General features: G+C 37.5%; 2 protein-coding genes across 2 annotated transcripts; one reads left to right on the top strand and one right to left on the bottom strand.

Moving 5' to 3' along the window:
- Positions 1-1,229: 1,229 nt before the first annotated feature.
- Positions 1,230-3,405, bottom strand: LOC140154336 (protein ANKUB1-like). The gene is given in 2 exon segments (XM_072176907.1): positions 1,230-1,644; positions 1,647-3,405. Coding segments are annotated over 2 exon segments (2,004 nt in total). The 5' UTR covers positions 3,271-3,405; the 3' UTR covers positions 1,230-1,264.
- Positions 3,406-11,965: 8,560 nt separating this feature from the next.
- Positions 11,966-19,043, top strand: LOC140154335 (uncharacterized). The gene is made up of 4 exons (XM_072176906.1): positions 11,966-12,083; positions 12,549-12,687; positions 15,282-15,488; positions 17,553-19,043. The coding sequence occupies exons 1-4, from the start codon at positions 11,969-11,971 to the stop codon at positions 17,677-17,679; spliced, it is 588 nt and encodes a 195-aa protein (XP_072033007.1). The 5' UTR covers positions 11,966-11,968; the 3' UTR covers positions 17,680-19,043.
- Positions 19,044-21,029: the final 1,986 nt, after the last annotated feature.

The raw sequence follows: 21,029 nt of genomic DNA, 5'->3' as shown, positions 1-21,029 counted from the left end.
TTTGTTGCGAAATAAGTAATACAAAAACTATTGCCGGTGTAGATCATGCAATTTTGAGTTGAGGACAGAAATGTGTTAAATGGTTTTTAAATCGTCTTGATCTAACAAGAAACACTACGACCCAATTATGTGTAAACTAAATTACTATGATATGAATCATAAAATCATCAATCAAGGACCTACAATTTATTGTTATTGTTGATGAGGTTTTGCGGCGGCTATTTTACTTATTTTTAAGATGTTTTAAAACCCTTTATCAGCTATTTTGAAGCAAAACTGGGGTTTCTTCATGACTTCATGACGCACCACAATGCTACACTCTAAATAAAAAATGTATATACTCAATGTTGCGCAAAAAGGACACAGAGCAACAAAATGAGTTATATGGAATCAATATTGATATATATACTTAATTTGAGTACAAGTTACTCAATATTTAGTTCCATTGACCCATTTTGTTGCTCTGTTCCCTTTTTACTCAACGTTGAGTTTTTTTATTTTTTATATTGGGAGTGTTATAGAGTTATTTGTTCGGGTTGGAGTCAGGGTTAAGATTAAGAGTATTATAGGGTTATAGATAAGTTTCCAACAAGTAACTAATTGCGTTATTTGCGGCACAAATCACTTCTTGGATTCTTGTTTTTGGGAGTTTTTTCGCGGATTTGGAGAATGCTAGAATCAAAGAGCGAAGTTGTAATTTGTGTTCATATGAGGGACTCTCGAAATCCACATCAGAAATAATAAAATCGGAAAATCGACGTGCTTTTCTTGGCTTCCAAAATCGCGCTTTTTTCGGACCTAATAATAGTCAGTGGTAGGGTGAAGACGAGAGCTAATGTTGGGGTGCACCATGAATTTGTAATAAACGTGCAATATCAAAATACAATCTTTCCTTCTTTCGTTTCCACAAATGGTAGGCTTATCCCAACAAACACAAATGAATGTGTTTAAAACATTATAAACGTGTGTTATAACGCATTTTGGTCAAAACATTTTACATGAAAAAATACTACAACAACATTTTACAAATGTCAAAATGTTATTGCAAAATATTGTTTGCAACATATTTTGTCAACACTTAATAACAGTATGTTAGAGTGTTTTGCATACAGTTATAATGTTGTCAGAATGTCATTAAAACGTTAGGTCTATACCCATATAACCCATAATAACCCGACATTTAAACGTTTTTGAAAAACGTTACGTGTTTCCTGTGATACCATTACCATTATTGAGTCACTGTTCAAAAGTTTTCTGCAATGTCTTATCCAGAAACTGGTGGAATGTGTCGATGCCTTTCATCGCGCTCTTTCCTTGGACTAGGCAATCTTCCTGGCGTTTTCAGTGAGGCAAGATTTGATGCAATGGATTTCTTCTTACCCGCGTTTTTCACATGTGCCTTTGACAGACTCATAGCCATTCTAACTTGAGATAGCCATGGCTTCTCTTTAAACGTTGATGCAATGGTTAAAGACTCTATCGCTTGTTCCCATGTGGTACGTCCCGTAAGATTTTCATACAAATCAACAGTTAACCGAGGAAGATTCTTTTCTTCAGTCACCTTATGGAAAAATGGTCGAGTCGGGTTGATATCAATACTGGATGACGGTAATGGTATAACACTGTCCATACTTGCAGCTCTTTTCGCTTAGTTCTTTCTTTTTCTTTTTTTTCAACCATAAAGTTAAGATCACCGTACATAGTTGTAGAAGGTGCTGCTAAAGACATAGCACGACTAATACCCCCTTGAGTGTTGGACTTAGCTCCTCCCATGGTACGGATATAGGTACTTTTAACACTCTTAGTCCTACGCTCTGATTCATGCGTGAATTCAAGCACAGAGTCCGTGTCACTTCGTAAATATCGCGGCCTATGCGACTTAGCAGACCCTCCTTTTGTTTTAGAGGGTCCTTGAAGACAAGACTTGATTTGCGGTAAAACAGGACGAGATTCAAACACTCCCTTACTTCGAGGTCTTGCCTCCGGTAAATCATCGTCCTCATATTCATCCAGTCCGTATTTTTTGTTTTGAATTTTAAGTCTGTATTCGTTGACTAATGCCGGTGTTCTTACCCCACACATTCGCGGTAGTCTCGTATCGGCGGCCGATTGCAATCGCGCGCAGCTGGCGGCATCGTTGAAGGCGACGTTCTTCATTTTTTTGGAGTTCATGCTACTTTTTGTGAAGCCGTCAACATGAACACCTTGTCCGCTCAAAGCACCCGGTTGATTCGTTGTGTTCTTGTACCTAGTGCTAGATTTGGATGGTCCGTATACTAAGAGAACTCTGTCTTTTGCACGATCGCACCATTTTCTCACTTGTGCATATATAGTCAATGGCAATGTAAGTGCACTGAATTGTACATTAGACCACTGTTTTGTGAGGAGATACAGGGCGACTTCTCTTTTTTGTTTCCGTAAAGCGATATTTAGTCCTGTTAATCCGTTGCCATCTTTACAAGTCACGCAACAAATGTTAAAATGTACAAAGATCCTGAGAATACTGATCTTGCCGTGTTCGGCGGCTTCATGAACAGGTGTCCGGAAAGCTTCGATGTGCGGTGACACACACCACTCTTTGCTCGGATGGTCTCCAACAGCTTCATCTGGACGAATTCCTTGCTTCAACACAGTTGTGGCTAAATCCATGTGACCGTAATGCGCTGCTATAAAGAGCATCACTCGAAGTTGAAATTTTGCGACTGCATCATCATGAGATAAATGATGCAAAGCATGGCGTGACATACCCAAGAGAGTGGCTTTCAGAAGTTCATTCCACCCATCCCAAGTCTTCATCTTAACAGTCTCACCAAATTTGATTTGATATTGTTCCATAGTATTTGCATCGAACATTTCTCGACCATCGCTTGTGACTAGTCTGTACACGGTTACTGGAAGGCCAATCCTTCGTGTAATCATACACTTCAATAGAGCTACAGTTGTCTGTTCAAAGTCAATCTCCTCCAATATATCAATGGTTTCATCATTGAAAGCACAATACACGTGTAATTTAGGTTTGATTTCAGCTCGTAGACTTACTCTCAGCGTAGCACCTACATTGATACCCACATCCTGCAGGATCCAGTCGTTATCAAGTTCTGAGCCTTGATAAGTAAGAACGATAAATTTCTTCTGTCCTCTGTCGTTCGTGTCAATTTGAAACACATCTTGGACTTTGAGTTTCACTGAAGTGACAGTGTCAGTGTTCTCAACGTCAATTAGCTGCCGTTCCTTGTTGTAGCAGGTGAACACACGGATTGACGTTGACATGATTGTTGAATCTTAAGAATCCTTACACCAGAATACGATTGTTGAAAACAGTTGTAATTTGTAATCTTCGAAATTCAGTAAAGTTCAGCAATATTTGGTGACACCTTCATTGTTATTTTCACGTATACGCTTATTGTCCTTAAAATAGACTGTACATCTTCAATGTACAATGTACTGCCCAGTACTTTATGTGTAAGATGAGAGTCAAAAGTCAAAGAAGAAATTATAGTTTTCGCTGGTGTTGTTTTAGATGACTTCCATTGGTGCTTAATCTTGTGGATTCTGCTAGTCAGTCAGTATACATGTAGTGTTGAGAAGTACCAACTCAAGTCAAAATTCAAATTCCATTGTCATGATTGTCGTAGGAAGTCATAAAAATGATCATAAACTTTTCCGGTTTCTTAGCGAGATGTGTAGACCACTGTACTGTCAAGTGTATGAAAACAAACTGAGAGAGTCGGCCGGCGGTGATACGAACAGATCGGTAAACATTGAAGCGCAATGATAAACAAGTCATTGGTCTCTAAGCTCCTGTCAATAATCGATCAGAACCTAAAATGGGTCGATCATTACTTTGTATTTCGTACATTTTACCCCCGGTTTGATGTCTTTGATCAAAACAACCTATACTTTTCACCAATGGCACGGCGTCGGTGCGTTTGCCGAAATTTGTTGGCATATATAAATTGACCAACATTTAAAGAATAAAGAAGTTCTTATCAATTGGCAAAATATTATTTTAACCATGAACGGCCATGTTTTGACTTATGATTTCCGGTATTAAATGTATATGTATGTGAGTCACGTTTCCAAATCCAATGGTTATAATATATTCATGATTTTTTTTAAATGAATATCATATCCAAGTCTATTGCCGGGGTCTATTGTCACTGTATTTTATCATCAAAATTTGTATTTACAACAACACTTATCACATGCAGAACGACGTTTTGTGACCTTTATATCCCATTTTTTAAAACGAATAGCGATAACAAGTTAAAACATACCGTTATCAAAAAGCTAATACTAAGTTGTTTTTTAATCTTGTCAAGTGCTTACGAATCAGAAATTAGGGACAAATTTTCACCGATGCAAATCGATGGCACTCCACACAGTGGGGCATTTTACAACAAAGACATTAATGTGAAATATAACGGGACAATGTCCCGGGCTGAATCTATACATATATTTGAGAAGATTCTCGGGTATAATAGATGTAATCAGGCATATGATATTTTTGGAATGCAAGGATTAAGTTTTACCAATCCCCCTGGTGAGATATCTATCTGTTTGTACTTTTGTTTATAAATGAACTAGTTATTAATTTGAATTGTTAAATTCCATTGTTATTGTGTCCTTAATGAGTGATGAGTAACACTCAGTCGCTTACTCTACCATGTCTACTGGTTGATGAACATTATAAAATTCGTATTAGAAATCCCACGGCACATTTTGTTTTACTCTCAAATTCACCAACTATCCATCTTCATCGCTTGTTGCCTGAATGGTCGTATAATATCTTTTGAAAATTTATTTAAGCCTGAGACCATAATACCTTTAGAAAGGTATCTTAAAAGACCATGGTATTATGGTCTCAGATTTAAGCCGATTATTATTGAATCATAATTGTCTTTTAAGAAAAAAAATGCAATGTGACGTCACTGGTGCTTTCAAAGTGATTCGATTAAAATGTTTAACTTTGTAGCACGAGAAATTAAGTGAATTTTAAATGAAGATACTTCAAGATAATCGGAAATAACAAGAGTATTCATAATTAGTCGCGTTGGTCAAAACTTAAAATCGCTCAATATAAATACTGATTGTGTTGTAGGCGCCCGCCGATATTCAATTAGGTTAAATCTATTGTATTCTATTGAATTATGGAATGAATAATATATCAGCTTTAAAGACGAATAAAATATAAAATTATCATAAGGATGTTGGCCTAGAGGTCCGAACTAATCCGGTTTATCCTTATTGTACATGTTGTAAGAGAGCACGAAATGATTAGGGTTAGGGTTAGGATTAGAGTTGGGATTTGTTTGGTATTCTTTTACACGAAGGATACACCACTAATCCTAAATACTCTTTATTATACAATAGGAACACGTAGACATACAGTACATAAAAAACTATCGGGGTGCACATTAATAACAAATTACATAAAAACAAAACAACAACAAAACACATCTGCTTTCAATTTCTGTATACAATTTTAATTTGGATGGCACCCCAGAATGTTGGCGTAAAGATATCAAGTGCTCTGAAAAAGATGGTAAACAAGCCCTTATTCATTACTGTATGGTTTATTCAGAAATCCTAACTTCCCCAAATTCCATTCTCAATTGAAACAGCACCCTGACGACGAAACCCAAGCAAATAACGTCAGAGAAAATGTGACAGCGTTTGCTCAATAGGTCAGTGGTTCATGTAATGGTAACCACAATTTTGTCTTGCCAAATAAATAATAAAGACAAACAAAAGAGAGAACGACAATTAATTTGCGTGTGCTATTAATTTCTGGAAAGACTTTCTCCCATCCAACGACTTCTGTGCGTCATTCACACGTACTCGTCAAAAGTAGGATTTCGTGATCCTAGCATCCTCTTTATATGACATTTTTCAGTAGATATCCACGAAAAAAGCTTATTTTCAAAATTTCAGTTGATTCCGATTTTGCGTTTGCGAGTTTATGCATGATTAAGTGTATTACACTGCTCCATAGGACACTGTTGTAATTTCGTTCTGGTATACCAGTCCAGAACGAAATTCAAATTTGACGATATTTTCGCTAAACCTGAGACGATGTAGGTCGTCTCAGGCTAAACGAATTAATCTGCAAGAACTTTTTGGTACATAAACATGCAGCCAGAGGTTTCCAGTGGTCGAAAAATCTCAACTGTTTTTGAGAAAAGTGGGGGGATGAGGCTGTGGATCACGAAATGCCCTTTTAAATCCATAGAAAGGTCAATGTGCAATACATACTTTCATGGGAAATTGAACACTATTTTCCTGTTTATACGATCATGCAAACGGATGGTAGGTGGTTAAAAATGTTACCCCCATCCCCTTAAAAAAGTTTCCCCCTGGTAGCAGATAAAAGGTTCGACTGAAAGTTACAACGGAGTCCTCGTCTTGCTGCGCATAACCGCTACTGATTGTAAGATGGGATCAGAAGGAATGTCGACAGGTGAAGCGACAGTACTACCGTAAACGTTCGCCTAATGGCGCTTTTGGATTCTTAGAAATGTGAGAGCGCCATCCTTGTAAAATCTCAATAGCATTAAGGATACGTGTATGTTAAATTGAGGAACCTAAACATAATGCCTCGGAAAAAATATCGTGACAAGACCCAATACTTTAGGTCACAAGGTTAGTTGCTAGAGCAGCAAATGTTTTGGGGTTTCTTCAGGTATTCTTTCTTAAAGTGCCATTGGACTTAATTTGTAAATCAATTCATACGTTATACCTAACTCATTTCAAAAATGGTAAATCTTTTTATAACATTGTAATTTCTTCATATTTTTTTAATATTCTTTAGTTCAAAATTACACCCTTCTATTGTCTGACCAGTTAGCTCAGTCGGTAGAGGGTGCGCCTTGAATGGTGAATGGTACTTGTTCGAATCTTGATTTCTGCCCCCACTTTTATGTGAAGAAGGGTCCAGAAATGTTTTTGGATTTTGTCCCCATTTTACGAACGAATATTGTGATTTTTTTAAATTTAATTTTAATTTTCTTATTTTTTTAAAGATAAATAGACACTGTGAACAAACGGCAACAAAAACCGCTGACAAAATTTGCTCCACCTGCTACCTATCAATGCGTGATTTATTCCACTACATTTAACAGTTAAATGACCTTTGAAAAATGGAACGGCCTCAATGTTTCAAATTGTGTAACTGCATTACTTTATTCATTTATGCATTATAAATGATCAGCTATTTTTTCTTTTCTTAAAAGGATCGAAGCCAAGTAGATCAGACCATTGATCATATAACTATCAGACCACGAAGTAGTTACGTAACTCCGTGATGGTATCGGAACCAAGCACTGTTTGTATGGCGATCATTACGATCACGCTATTTTGGTATGCCTTTTTTGTGTACTGATTGTTTCGATCGTGGTTCATTACTTAAGCGCGTGATCCCGTTGACATGGTAACATTACGTAACTTCGATACCGGGCTTCGATACTGAATAGTTGTTGAGTGCACATAATATGGAAAGCCATTGGGGTATTGTATGCCTTCCAAAGCGCCTTATAACATGTTCTCATTGTGTTGTGGAATCCTAGCCAGTATTCAATGATAGCTATAGAGGCCTTGCGTTTATCGATTGGCTCCAAACAAAGGATTTGAACCGGTTTCGTCACCGTAATCATGGCGCAGTGCAGTCCATTCAATCAAATGTTGTCATCAACCTATTTGATCGTAGTGCATTTTGTTATGTGTGTGAGACGAACTGTCGCGGTAGATGCAATCATGCTTTTGTTGAATGCATTTGAGTAGATCGCCATATTTACGGGATGATACGTCATATGCGCAGCCTCTATTCAGTTGGTCGTTGTATGATTTTGTTCGTTCACTCATTCAAATTTTATTTATATCATTTGAAGACTGAGCCTATTATGTTACATCCTCCGTGGAACAGTTTCAAACAAATATAGCTAGGGATTATTGGGGCAGAGGTTATCTTTTGAATTCTCTTAGAGGGCTATCATTTTTTTTTCGGAAGGGGGGTCCCAAATTTACAAAAAGTCTGCATCAATAAAATTGCGCACCCCTATTTCGGCAACAAAAATTTTATGATCCCAAACCCCAAAATTGTATTGAAATCAGTCTTTTTAAATAAAATAACACACTTTCTGTGGTCATCGTGTGACTCCCTACATTTTGGTCCAAAAACATTTTTATGACCCCTCCTATTATTCTTTCCAAGACTTTATGACCCCCGTATATTTGGGACCCCCCCTTTCGAATAAAATGATAAACCTCTTATGACCACTGATGCATAGGCAAGGACGCTCGCGCGAATTGAAAGACTTGTAGCACGCGACACATAACAAATGCCTATACAATCAAATAGGTTCATTACAACATTTGATTGAATGGATTGAGTTACTCTAAAATGAAACGATAAAAACAAAGAATCATGAAAAAAGACGCATACAAGATAAAATAATACAATTATATAAACAATGTTAAAGATAAAATCAAGTAAATAGAGAATAAAATTTCCTCAAATCAGAAAAAAAGCAATGACAGACATCATAATCTGTCAGAAATTACTGCATGAGATTCGAACCATCAATCTTCTCCACAAGTTCTCTTTATCCTCGCACTATAGTCTAATGCTCTGCTCACTGGGCCACAACGTATCAAGTGAATGATTACCGCATTATCATGAACAAGTTTGTTCGATCTTGTTCATAATTGTATGTGTCGATAGGTTTCACTCTTTAACTACACGTACCCTTAATGATCAGTGATAATAGTCGGCTTTTACAGGGATGGCGCTCTCTCATTTCCACGAACTCTATAGCGCCATTAGGCGAACGTTTACGGTATTTACATAGTCATGATAGTTGTCTCACGACGAGCATTCATCCAGCACTCATCCAGTTCTGATGTGCCTGCGCCACCTCCCTGTCACAACCCCGGGTCGCAACCTCCGCCTTATAATGTCGATGTCTATGTTTGACACAGCTGATTGGAACCAACTGCTGGAAGACATTGGTCCGCAACGGATTGGAGTAATTGCTTCTCAGCGGGTGATGCCTCATCAGCATGGGATTCCATCATAGTAGTATCATGTCGACCAACTTGACATCACGAAGAAGGAGTTTAAACTTAAGGTCAGCTCTGCTGTCTTATGTCTATAGCAAACGTGACCTGTGCAGCTGCCGATAGAGACAACTTTTAACGTGTGCGTTGACGCAGTGGAAACAACTTCCCCAACAGAGGATACTGTCACGAGGCAGTAAACATGGTAAAGGAGGCCAGGGAAACTTATTCAGTAACCAAGAGAATTATTGGCAGACTGCAAATGGGGAATAACTTAGTTAGTCCCGAAGCTTCAAGTAAATGCAGGGTAAACAACACATTGATATTGCCAAAGGAGAAAGCGAGTTCCTGAATAAAGGCTACTCTGAATGAAACAAGACATTGCCAACTTTTGAATCTCGCACAGATACTGAACTTGCCACTGAGAGGTACGACATACCAGGCAAGCTTTGAAAAGCAACAAAGTAACAGGCCCAGATTGGATCAGTGCTCGAATTTTGAAACACTTTACAGTTTACTTTCATACTGCTCTTCAAGTTGTCCTTGAAAACAAGAACATGCCCTGAAGGTTTGAAGCAAGCCAATGTATATAGGCCTATGTGACGTGTCATGTCAAAAGGAGACACTTTTGGGCAGGTTATCAATTTTGAGGTTTTTACATATCTTAAATATAGAGATATTTTGCTCCACAATGTCGTTTTCCCCAATGAAATCGGACATTCCTAAGCGAGGATATTGAGTTCGTAAGTTATGGTATTATAAAATTGGAAATTGAGATATCGGCTTTTAAAAATATTATTGACCATGTTGAGAGTAGGAATTACCTAGAAATATGTCTAAAAAAATACAAGATGCCAGTTATATTCCGGTCTGAAACTATCAGACAATATTTTAAACATTAATAACATCACAAATTCACAACAAACCCAAATTGTGAAAAATCTCCCCCGAGCGGATGTTTGGCTATTTCTCCATTTACGATCCTGCCCAAAAGTGTCTCCTTTTGACATGACACGTCACATATAGTTGCAATCGTCAAACAATGGAAACGCTCGGAAACAGTCCTCAATAAAAGAATCCAAGCTCATCAACACACAGACATGTATCACCAAGGCATGATTTGCAGTCCAATAGATCAAAGATGGATCTTCTCTTGAATATCACCAATGCTGTGAAAATACAACTGATTGGTCGGGAGAGGTCAGTACTGTTGCATTCCATGGACATCAGCCGAGCTTTTGACAGAGTTTCGCAAAAAAGCCTTCTATACGAACTAGCAGCATATGGGTTCTGAGGAAACCTCTTAACAGACTGCATGCAGCCTCCATGAATGAAGATCTCCAGATATGCGGCGAGCTGGGCTTTTAACTGAGCGGGGTGGGCAATCCGCATATAACCAACCTAATTAATCTGGGTGGGCACTGTGGTAAAATTTCCTTAAAGTGGAATTTTATCTACTTCTCCTCTTTCAACTTCTTTCCCCTTGTTCTCTTCCTTCACACACCTCTTCCTATTTTTCCTCCCCTTCTCTGATAATTCTCATCTATCTCTTCTCTATTCCCTTTCCTCTTCCTCTCTTTTTCCTATCTTCTTCTTCTTCCATGTTTTCTCCCCTTTCCTCATTTTCCTCCTCTAGGTACAAGTTGCTCAACCGAGAATGAAGGGCTAATCTACGGCTATGCCACTATTCTTGAGCATATGGCGAGTCAGCAGTTGTTATGTAGCATATTTATGACCAGATCACATGCAGATCTTTTTTCCCAGGATACCTACCTACCAGTCAGCGTCATGCATTTCTGCACCTGCTGCCTGGCTCAAGAGATGCTTCCAAATCCTACGGTCCATAGCTGCAACCTCAGCCTCCTCTACAGTCCATCCCAGGCCCAGCCTCGAGATGTCTCTGTGAATGACGTCTCTCCACGATGTCTTTGGACGACCAGGTCTGCGTCTCCCATGGGTTGGCTTCCAAAGGTATAGCCTCTTGGGGATGCGATCTTTACCCATTCGCTGCAGATGTCCAAACCACTGTAGGCGGCGGTTCTGGATGACTGATGTGAGTTGGGGCTGTTTGGTCTTAGATCTTATATGGCTATTAGGTATATACGCGGTAGCATAAAACACGACACACCGCAGATGTTGGCCAGAAATACAGACTTTCGATATTATTGGCGTAAATGGAGAGGATACGAGTTTAAACAGTGTATGGGCGTAATGTACTAGTACTCTATTCCAGAAACTCCTTTTAAATGAGTATTCCGTGATCTTGTCATCCTCTTTTTATGACATCACATTGTTCAGTAGTTCTATAGATATACAAGAAAAAATCTTATTTCCAAAATTTCAGTTGATTCCGATTTTGCGTTTGAGAGATATGCATGATTATATGCCACTGTTGTAATATCGTTCAGGTATCGTAATTCAAATTTGACGATATTTTTTTCTTCACGAATTAATCTGCAAGAAATTATTTGTACATAAACATTATGTATCCAGAGGTTTCCAGTAAAAATCTCAACCTTTTTTGAGAAAAGTGGGGGAATGAGGCTGTGGATCACGAAATGCCCTATTAAGTCTCGACCGTGACTTAAAATAATTTAAGTCTTACATATTTATTTGACCGGTCTTTTGATATGTTGGTAGAATATGAGCCTTGAATAGCTGTACCAATATCAAATATTTGAAGAACGTCTTATAAAATCAACACAAAGTCAAGCATATCCCCATAAGCATACCTCCAAATCAAACTTACATTGTGCCTATTCTATATTGTTTGGTACTACAACATCATGGCTTCCAATCCCGGCTTCCAATATCATATACGTGTCTATGTTTATTAAGTATCTGATGTTTCAGTGTATAAAACGTCAATTAGTGTTGTATTCATCTTTTTAAATTGAAGTTAATAAAAATGACAATGGATTTTTGTCAACCTTCAAAGCAGTTGATTTGCTTGCTGATATTAATGCACCAATGGGCAGTAAGTTCTCCACAAAGCACAGTTACGCCACCAAGCAGTGAAAGTAACAAGGGTAAGCAAGGACAAGAAATTAATAGCTAATTTTTCTAACACAAACAAAATAATGTTGATATACATATCTTCTTGTTATTATTCGGTTTAATATGGTTATATCGCATTTCTAGGATCTTTTTGTTTATCCCTGCATGCAGTGACAGCAAGGGAAACTTAAAATGGATATGTTTAGCTAGTGTGCCGAAGAATTGCCTTCCACTACTTGGTATTCTGGATATAATATGTCACTACAGTAATCATTCTTAGACTTATTTTTTCGAAGCAAATTAATGTTAAGGGACGTATCGTCGATTAGGACTCAGGCATCCCATGACCCATTCGACGAATTTCAGATATACACGATAAACAAGCTTTTATAATAACCCTTGTGCCATTTCTGAAAAAGTAGACAAAGAGAAAAGATGTAAACTATTTTCATCTGAATCTACAATATTTTGATTGATTTCCCCTATTATTTATTTAGGAGAGGGTGATGACATGAAGTGGTTGGTGTATTCCATGGGTGCATTGGTAGGAGTATCCATCGTGGGTATCTTAATACTTCTCATAGTTTGCGTACGTCTACGGTATAAGGAAAGAAATTTGAGTAATATTTTCAAATGGTAAGAACTTTAAAATATTTGTATTATGCCAATTGGTGCAATATATCGTCATCGTCGTCATATCATATCATCGTCATATCATATCACATCACATCACATCACATCACATCACATCACATCACATCACATCACATCATATCACATCACATCACATCATATCACATCACATCACATCACATCACATCACATCACATCACATCACATCACATCACATCACATCACATCATATCACATCACATCACATCACATCACATCACATCACATCACATCGCATCGCATCACATCACATCACATCACATCACATCATATCACATCACATCACATCACATCATATATCGTCATCGTCGTCATATCATATCATCGTCATATCATATCACATCACATCACATCACATCACATCACATCACATCATATCACATCACATCACATCACATCACATCACATCACATCACATCACATCACATCACATCACATCACATCACATCACATCACATCACATCACATCACATCACATCACATCACATCACATCATATCACATCACATCATATCACATCACATCACATCGCATCGCATCGCATCACATCACATCACATCACATCATATCACATCACATCATATCACATTACATCATATCACATCACATCACATCACATCACATCACATCACATCACATCACATCACATCACATCACATCACATCACATCACATCACATCACATCACATCACATCACATCATATCATCACATCACATCACATCACATCACATCATATCACATCACATCACATCACATCATATCACATCACATCACATCATATCACATCACATCACATCACATCACATCACATCACATCACATCACATCACATCACATCACATCACATCACATCACATCACATCATATCACATCACATCATATCATTACATCATATCACATCACATCACATCACATCACATCACATCACATCACATCACATCACATCACATCGCATCGCATCGCATCGCATCGCATCGCATCACATCACATCACATCACATCACATCACATCACATCACATCACATCACATCACATCCATATCACATCACATCATATCACATCACATCATATCACATCACATCCCATCCCATCGCATCACATCACATCACATCACATCACATCACATCATATCACATCACATCATATCACATCACATCATATCACATCACATCACATCACATCACATCACATCACATCACATCACATCACATCACATCACATCACATCACATCACATCACATCACATCACATCACATCACATCACATCACATCACATTACATTACATTACATCACATCACATCACATCACATTACATTACATTACATCACATCACATCACATCACATCATATCATATCATATCATATCATATCATATCATCCTCCTCCATGCTTAGCATCCTGTAGCGACATCCTATATTATTTTGTTGAGTTGTACTTGGTCTTTCCATCTGGTAGCCGGGCGACCTGGTGGTCTAAGGACATGGACAATGAAGTTGTTCTGTAGGCTTAGATAGACAGACGGTAGTTGGGCATACGGACAGCATGGTCAAACCATTTCATCAGTCGTACGTCATTGGCTAATTTGTTACGTTCATCCTGCGTCTGATCTCTCATCCTTTATTTTAACCATAGTAGTCTATGGTCAAGGAAGAACAGATGATTAATTGTGCTTTCAACTGATTGAGTATCCCAGGTTAAAGAACAAATAAAACAAACAAACAAAAGTCTAACAGCAAGAATAGACCGATGACATGTCATCTCGAATACCAAGTTTGCTGTGATCTGATTTGCGCAAAGGCCAAGATTCGAGGATCATTTTGAGTGACCTTGAGATGTCACCAGATGACACCAGATAGTGCTTTTTAGTCTCACAAACTACTGCCCAGGCTGCTAATCTGGTACACCGGTTGACATCCACCTCTACCATGTCTACTGTGGGCACATTACTACCCACAAGAACCTTGAGAAAGTGTGTTTGAGGTCTTTTGATGTACAAGCTTTTGCCAATTAATTGGCAGAAGCATTTTGAATACACTGTCCATGAGGGTTGTATCATCATCAACATAGCGGATGTTGTTGCATGTCGACCATCTGGATTCTGCCATACCTTGGTTCTGGACTTCTTTCATCACTTCAAGATATATGTTGAATAGGCTTGGAGAAAGGAGGCAACCTTGTTTCACACCAGTTACTACATCAAGCCATTCAATGATCTTGCCATTAACCATAACTGAGCATTTGGCCTGCTTGTACGGTAAAGCAAAATCTTATAGTCTACTCCATCCAATGCCCGTATACATAATTTTCCACAGTGCATACTTCTCGCCAGATGATATCAAAGTTAATGCTGCCTTGAAATTCCAGTATATCGGTATACGCATTTCCCCTTCCGTTTCAATAATTTGCCGATCAACAAACATTCTGAGAATCGTTTGTATGCGGTGTCACGACAAATATTTGTTTGATATTTTACATTTACAAATTGGTTTTTACACAAGAATGTTATTTTCATGAATATATTCAGTATCAGCATCAGAAAATCGTTTTTTCGTTAACAGGGAAATAAAGCATAATGCTAAAAGTGGTCAACTACGCCCATCTCTACAACACAAGACACGCGAGAAAGTACCAGCACCAAGGAACAATAACACTATGAAATTAAGTAGACCAGATGCATCTCATCTTTATCAGCTTCCGAATCTCAGGGAGGACTTCACTGGTCATCAAAACCGAAAACAATTTGTGGGACATAGAACTATTCCCATGTAAGTATTGTGAAGGACCCCACCATTCTATTGATATACAGGGTGTCCCACAGTAATCTGTACCGAAAGATGGATTTTGTTAGGTAGGAATAGCTCCGGGGAATAGCATTGCTATTGGTCACATTGTTTCGAATTCTACATATATTTAGCTTTCCTCGGAGTTTCAGATTTTTAAAAATTCCAAGTTTTGCCAAAACAACCTATTTTGAATATCTGTAAAATTACTAATCGTTCAGCTCAAAGTTAGCTGGAAAACGTTATGCAGGTATTTCGGTTGTGTCCTATTTTCCAATAAATATAATAGCTTATAGTCGACATCTATTGTTTATAGATATTATAGGAATAAAGGATTTGTTACACTATTCTTGGCGGCAGTTTTGAAGTCATTGCAGTGTGTAAGTTTGATTTGTCCGAAGTATAGAGATGATTTGTCCTGAATGCCGCAATATGTATTTACGAGGGGCAGTCAGTATGTTTTAAGAGTTGACTCGTGACGTCATACGTGGATTGTTTTCATGGCATTTCTCAATGATTACATAAACACTGTACCTTTGTCTTTCAAACAACACATGTAAAAATTCTATCACACACATGATTACGTAACAGCATTAGCATAAAATCAATGGTCTAGAGTCACCTGGTGAAATTGAGTCGTTTTTGTTAAGGGAAATAAGAGGCTGAAATGGGGTATTGTTGTATTTTCTATATTTTTTCGGGAATTAAAGAATGGAGAATGCTGCCTTTTGGAACAGTAATAGAACACAAACTACCAGTTTATTAAATCATGTTTGTTGGGCTGTAAAGGTTTTAGTTTATTTAAAATGCGTGGTCAAATATGTCTTATTTTTGACAAAAACAAGGCTTTTCTTTCTTTAAAAATCTTGATATTGCCAAAAATAGCAAACGTGGAAATTTAAATTTTTTTTGCCAGTTCGGTTAACTAATCTCCAAACATTTAAACGGGAGTCTCCCTAGAAAATATTTGAATCCGTGATTGAAATATAACTGTTAATGTACCATTGTTACATTTATACAAAACGTAGAGAGGGGCCATCGTTTGAATGAGAAATTTATTTTTAAAACTTTTCTGTTCATTTCAGGTTGAGATCATCGATAAAAATTCATATGAATATTTAAATTACAATTTTCATAGCATTTTGTAATATTGTAGGCCCTATTTACATGGAATTTAGCAATTTTCGTGCATTTACACCATGTTGTATCGGTAATCCCACCTGCGCATGTGTTGTTTCATTTGCACCAGTTATCATCGCACTGAGTACCAGCTCTCACACGTGACCAGTCATTATATTTTAGTCTGTTTCATTTTTGAGATAATTAATGTCATTTGTAATAACTGCTTTTTCATTTTCGCCATTTTTGCAGAATAATTTTGCTTCCATTCAAGCCCTAAAGTTGTTGAAGTTTCCAGACGTCCCATTTCCACCAAAGTTTAATGGCAAGTCTCATATTTTACCAAATGCAAACGGAGGACCTAGTGTTTATTCTTGCCCAAAACTAGTCATATGCACCTTGTACTTTTGCTGTTTTGGGATATTGTAAACACGTGTTTTTTCTCTAATTTAAAATGCCCGCCTTTTTGCGTGATTTGGCAGTGTCCATAGTATATTGATTTTATGCTAATGCTGTTACGTAATCATGTGTATTATATAATTTTTACATGTGTTGTTTGAAAGACAAAGGTACAGTGTTTATGTAATCATTGAGAAATGCCATGAAAACAATCCACATATGACGTCACGAGTCAACTCTTAAAACATACTGACTGCCCCTCGTATGTTCACAGTATATCGGCAAGTCCGCAGTCACTTAAAGGTGAAGATTAGCTTTGCAGCAAGGGTTCCTTGAACTAGTTACTTTACAACCTGTAAAGTGTGCTGATGCTTGTGGATCAACGTTTGGTGTTGTGCCTACAGGTGCGTAGCGCTTATAAATCACTGTATTTTTAAAAATATTTATTTACTGAAATAAGTCAATCGCGAATCCATGCGTTATACCAAATAATATCTTTTTGTTTTGCCTAAATTTGTCTTACACTTACAGAGAAGAGGACGACGCAGCCTCCATAATCGCTACAGCTGGGTCAGTTTTTGCCGAACCTGGATCGGTTTTAGTCGAAGCTGGAACTGTTTTTGCCGAAGCTGAATCTACCGAGGAAAGTGGATGCTGATCTCATAGACTCATCCCCAGTGGCATACATCAATAACCTTCATTTAACTATCATAGTCCAAAGGTGTTACCTCAAGATGTGGAGGTGACGTTTTGTACCCAACATACCGTATTCAAATGTCAAATTATCGTGTACTAAATTAATATTATTTTGTGTTCTGATATTATCTCGGTCACCATTATACGTGCATCGTGATTTAGTTGATAATGAGGAACAGATCTCGAACTCTTCTTGATTTGATTAAAAATTCTTCACATTCTATAATATTCTGTAGGTCGGAGTATTATCATAATTACTTGGATATTCTGTGGATATTCTTTAACCTATCTGTCACTGGAGTGAAAGATTTTTATTGTGGTTAATGGAAAAAACAGCAGCCTCATTTTTTCATGAAACATTTCCAACTTCAATTCACAGCAGGACAAACAAAATCTTACCCGCTCTCCCCGTGGCTCATCTGGTAAAGATTTAGGGTTAAGTGTTACAAATGATAATAATATATTATGATAATATTTGACCCATCTGGGTCTTCTACTGCATTTGGCTATGATAACCTGTTTTTGTGGTTAACTTATAATGATAGATAGGTACCTCAAAGGACACTTAAGTTGTGTAATGACAAATTTGTAAGGCAGATGTAGCGTAATGGCCTATGTCCAATTACCAAAGACCACTGTTATATATAGCTATACTTCACACTATTCATATTTCTGAATACAATCCCTACTTATTTATTTTTGATCCTGAACTATTTGTTTTGATGAGGGGTAGTTCATTGGTAGATCAACAGCGTGGTCATCTTCGGAGTCTAATTTCACCCTTTTTAAGATGAGCACTCCTGGTGTAGTTCTCTCTTGACAAAATTGGAAAAAAATCACCTTGTTGGAGTCTAATCTTCTGGAATTTCTATTGTTCCGAGGTCTCTAGGTTTAGGACCAGACATAGGCATATCGATAGATACAGATAGATATATCGTTCATTTTGATTATGTATATTATCACGTATTATTTAAACAAGTAACTATTTAAATTGAAAAAATGTCCAACTCATTATTTGACAAAATTATCCATTTTAATTTGAAAAGGTTCTGCTATATCCCCCTCGGAGAAGACAAACTATTTTTTTATATTTCTGTTTTTTGTTGATAAGAACCTATTCATTTTTTGACAAGAACCTATTCATTATTTTTTAAATGACAAGTCATCTGATCCAAATTTCACGAGTTTCTTGTCCTTTTGATGAGAGAAATCTGCTAAATTTGAAGAGAAATCTGTTATGTCCGCCTTCGAATAGTCATACTTGTCATATTTGAATAGATTGTATTCATTTATGAGTAGTTAAATTTTAGAGTGTAGCATCCAGTGAGAACAAAAACGTTGCAATATGCTTTTGTACTTGCTATTATAATAAATAATTCATGAATTGAAATGTCAGCGAAGGAAACTTAAAATAAGTTAAATAACCTTCTGTATATTTTGTATTATTTTGGTCATCTTATTCGTAACATGAAGACACACGTCTTCATTATCAGGGTGTAGAAGCACGAAGTTCTACCGGTACTGATGTACTAGTAACAGTACTACGCAGTCAAGCAGTTAGCTAGCTCAATTAATAAGGTGTTCGACTATGGTGCGAGAGGTTGCGGGTTCGAACTACGCTCTCTTGGAAATGAGTTAGTTTGAAATTCCCCTGGACAAGGAACTTACTGCTAATTGTCTCGTTGTAACCCGATGTAAACACATCCATACTTGGACGTAAAACAGCCATTTTAAGAAAAGGACAACTCCAATTTTTATGCAACTTTCATAAATGGGAATTCTAGACATCAATTACATACAAATCAGCACCAACAGATTTAGCCATTTCTTTTGGCCGATTTGGATGAAAATGGTGTCAAAATGCTCAGGAGATCATACTGTATCAAATAAGCCTGTTCCCTGAGAAATATGAAACGTCACCCTTTTTAAAAGGCTGTTTAACCTACCCCTACTATCATCATGATCATTCTGGTAATGTACGAGGGCTGGTCAATAAGTTCCCGCAACTATGGTGTATCTCCGCTCATGCATGACTTGGATGGCTGTTACCAGGGGGATGACACTCTATTCACGTGGTTTCTTTTCCAACGCTAAAAGATTACGAATTTTGGTGGTTTCTAAATGAAAAGTGTCCGCACTATCGATTGATTACGTAACTGTTATGAATAATTTATTAGTTTTTCAATGCAATCGCCTCGACCCATTAATACATAATCTGTATTTATCAAAGTACTTGGAATAGCAATCTGGTGAGTTCACTGAACTACGCCCAAATACTGATGGAGTTTTAATGGCGCTAATCCTCTCCATACACAGATGAACAAATACAATAGGAGAAGGTCAACACATATGACCTCCTATATGACATGTTATATGAGATGTACAACAACCTGAATATCATAAAGATCAGTGTTCGTTTGTGCATATGAACTGCATATTTACAATACTAAATATTACTCGTTATATATTATGTCAAATATTGGTATTATGACAACACGGTATATACATTGTATATAAAACGACTAATAGATCCTACTATCATGGCGTCAGGTCATTGGTTCATCATATCCCGTATGTTTCTTAAAATGCATTCATATTTGAGACAAATTTCTGTGCCCATTTTATAGGCGTACAGGTGGATCCGGTTTTTTTTGTCATTTTCATTTCTTTTTGATGAAAGAATTAAGGTTTTCCACTGCACGGAGGCCACTATGTGATACTAATTTAATGCTATTTGTAAATGAATGCGGATTCCCGGTTGTTGTTTTTCCACAGTGTGACAACTGTCCACCCATCCAGACAACATCATCACATAATAAAACGTCTGTATTTTTACGATGAGTAAATACTAAACTGAACTTTGCCTTGGAACATTGTGTAAGACGGTGTAAGATTTTGTGGGCGCCCTCAACATTATTATCCTCTTTGTATCCGTAAATGGCATGGCATAGACTGTGTGAATTCTATGAAGACTAGGGGCCTACTTATACATGGGGTCATATCCATGGACACAAGTAACGATAATTGACAACACGATACGCGACTGTATTTAGGGAGGCTAACCACTAATAATTAATAATGCCGGGTAGGGCCTACTCCTGGGCGACTCGTGTGGGCAAGGACGCTTAGGACGGTGACCAAATGAGTCTCAAATGTCACCGGGGAGGGGCACTCAAGTATGATAATGTAGGCCTATACGCATGTGTGGCCAACTTTTTTAAACACCCCCCTAAAACGAGTTTTACCCTACCAGCAAATTTAGGATCAATAGGCCTAAGCTAACTTAATACACTAAAGGAAGTTTTGGATGAG

Source organism: Amphiura filiformis, chromosome 6 (assembly GCF_039555335.1).
Source record: "Amphiura filiformis chromosome 6, Afil_fr2py, whole genome shotgun sequence".
In the NCBI taxonomy this organism is placed as follows: Eukaryota; Metazoa; Echinodermata; class Ophiuroidea; order Amphilepidida; family Amphiuridae; genus Amphiura; species Amphiura filiformis.
Note: the sequence above shows the minus strand (reverse complement) of the source record. Positions and strands in the feature narration are given on the sequence as shown.